Raw genomic sequence first — 2,595 nt, 5'->3', positions numbered from 1 at the left:
GTGTGTAGGAAGTGAAAATAAAATAAAATTTTACTTTGGCTATTAATTTAAGCTAAGATGGTTCTTTGCTGGCTGAAGCTTCAAATTTAACACACATCAGAATGAATCGGTCCTTTTAACTCTTAAGAGTTTCGTATTTGATCAGGAGTAAAGAAACAACACTTTTAAAATCCAAGTTACTGTTCTGATTGTAGTTAATCTTTTTATATTAATTTAAGAAGCTGGACAGTTTCATACAAACACACTTTCATAGCGTCAGGAGAGGGAAGTGCAAGGTTGAAGTGCTGGTGAGCTCTACATTTCCTTTACCTACCTGTCTACAGGCAGAGACACACCACTCTTCATGTGAGAACCGTGGTCACACTAAAGTGCCTCGCGGTTTCTCTGCCAGCACACGTCTCCTGGACCTGCGTGGCAACAACTTCCACTACATTCCCAGCAACAGCTTCCCCGGTGTCGCTCAGGTCGTGTCCTTGCACCTGCAGCGCTGCAAAATTGTGGATGTAGAGGGAGGGGCTTTCAGCGGGATGAAGGGACTGATATACCTGTACCTGTCTGAGAATGAGCTTACCTCCCTGAGCCCAGATGCCTTCAAAGGTCTTTCACTGGCAACGTTACATTTAGAGTAGATGTTCAGACAAGATCCAAACTCACTTGCTTTTTTTCCGTTAAGGTCTCCCTAAGCTGACTTACCTCCATTTGGAAAAGAACCGCTTTACCAGTTTCCCCAAAGGTGTCTTCAAACTGGTGCCCAGTCTGCTTGCACTTCATCTGGAGAACAACTCTATCACTAAGCTGGAGCCAGGTATCATGACGGGGGCTGAGGGTTTGAGAGCTCTCTATCTCACTGGGAATGCCATTGTGCATGTGTCGCCCAGGGCTCTTTACCAGGCAAATGACTTGGACATGCTTCACCTGGGAGGAAATAAGCTCAAGGAGGTGCCCACTGAGGCACTGAGCAAGGCTGGGAATCTCCGAGACCTCAGGCTGTCCGGAAATTCAATTCGTTGGATCGGATCGAATGCTTTCAAACCTCTGGGGAGGTCACTTAAAGAGCTGTACCTCAATAACATGGGACTGGAGAAGGTGAGCGGGCTTTGTGCGCTCTACAAACGTTTTCATATGTAATGTAGATTTTTTTCAAACCGATGTGATTGCTTTTGCTGCAGATGTCGCAGAGCGCCCTGGCAGGACTGGGTCCTGGGTTGAGGAGTCTTTTCTTGGAGGGCAACCAGCTGGAGGAGGTCCCTGACTTCCACCCACTCACTGCTTTGGAAGTCATCAATCTCGCTGACAATCCTCTAATGTGTGACTGCCCCCTACTGCCACTGCGCATGTAAGACAGCTGCAAGTCAATAATGTAGTTAAATAGGACTGGGGTTTGGACGGTGAGAGATTCTAGTATGCGAAAAATTTCCAAAGATGCATCTGTATCTGTTAAGATTAGCTTTAAGGTTCACATATTATACCGTTTGGCTCAATAACATTAAATAACTAACAATAGTAACTAATTTGGATCTTTTCTTTTTATTTAGGTGGATTGAGAAAGTTAACCTGAAGGTGCGAGCCACCTGTGCCAATCCACCTGAATTGCGGGGTCGGAGGGTCAAGGATGTCCACGGGTTCAAGGCCTGCCCTGGTGGAGAGAGTCTTCCGTCTGCCCCTGTTGTCACCTCAAAGCCAGCAAAGGCCCCCAAGGCAACCAAACCCAAACCGATGCACCTCAGCGGCCATCGGCAGGTCAAGATGCTCAAGGTCAAATCCAAAATTCGAGGGAGTCCAAACACAAAACAGGGTGCAGCAAAGAAAGCTGCTGAAAGCACAAAGAGACACAGCATGCCCTGAAACTCCCGCCTTTCGGCGTTGCATCCATTCTGGCGTTCTGTGCTGACGTTTTAAAGTCAGGGCTTCAATGCAAACATCAGCACAGCGCAGAACCAAAGTTTTGAGGTTAAACACTGAACTGAACGGTCCCAGCTGCAGGAGTCAGGCTTTTTTCACACTAATCATTCTTGCTGTCTTAGCACAATGTTGAACAACAGTATAAATTCTTTGTACGGTTGCATTAGTAAGCTATATCATGTTGGGCTTTAACTTTTATCACCTTAAAAGCGCTACAGTCAGGTATATTTGCACAGTACTAGTAGTTTTGCCACAGTACATTTTCAATCAAGCAATTAAGATTTAAACTTTGATTTAAGGAGTTTATGTTAAAATGGTAAAAATTAACTGGACAAACTAACATCATATTTAATATAAGGATTGTTTTTAGTACTTGGATGAATATATGTAGCATTTGGCTGATTCTGAACAGAGTATGGGCCTGTATACTCCACATATCATTCTCCTACTTCTGTCAGTGGTCACGTCATCAATAAACACAAGCGACCGCTGCCTGGTTTCCACTGGCAGCCACGTTCATGCCCATACCATCCCACTGCCTCCACCATGATTGACACACGATGTATTCTTCAGATCATGAGCTATTTCTCTAATTCTCCATACTCTTCCCTTCCTATCATTCTGGTACAAGTTAATCTGTCATATTATGCATATGCACTCTTCTCCAGCAGTCTAATCCAGGGGTGTCAAACT

The 2,595-nt window shown here is 44.9% G+C and overlaps 1 protein-coding gene across 2 annotated transcripts in view; it reads left to right on the top strand.

Moving 5' to 3' along the window:
• The window catches only part of chadlb (chondroadherin-like b), a 9,417-nt gene extending 6,842 nt beyond the window's left edge, over positions 1–2,575 (top strand). For both annotated transcript variants that reach the window (XM_005721800.1, XM_005721799.1), the window contains exons 8-11: positions 324–597; positions 674–1,086; positions 1,170–1,336; positions 1,536–2,575. In XM_005721800.1, the coding sequence (XP_005721857.1) occupies positions 324–597; positions 674–1,086; positions 1,170–1,336; positions 1,536–1,845 (1,164 nt within the window). In that variant the 3' untranslated portion in view covers positions 1,846–2,575. The remainder of the gene's footprint in view (positions 1–323; positions 598–673; positions 1,087–1,169; positions 1,337–1,535) is intronic.
• Positions 2,576–2,595: the final 20 nt, after the last annotated feature.

This window comes from Pundamilia nyererei, unplaced genomic scaffold (assembly GCF_000239375.1).
Source record: "Pundamilia nyererei isolate P.nyererei 1_Seehausen unplaced genomic scaffold, PunNye1.0 scaffold00005, whole genome shotgun sequence".
NCBI classification, from domain to species: domain Eukaryota; kingdom Metazoa; phylum Chordata; class Actinopteri; order Cichliformes; family Cichlidae; genus Pundamilia; species Pundamilia nyererei.
Note: the sequence above shows the minus strand (reverse complement) of the source record. Positions and strands in the feature narration are given on the sequence as shown.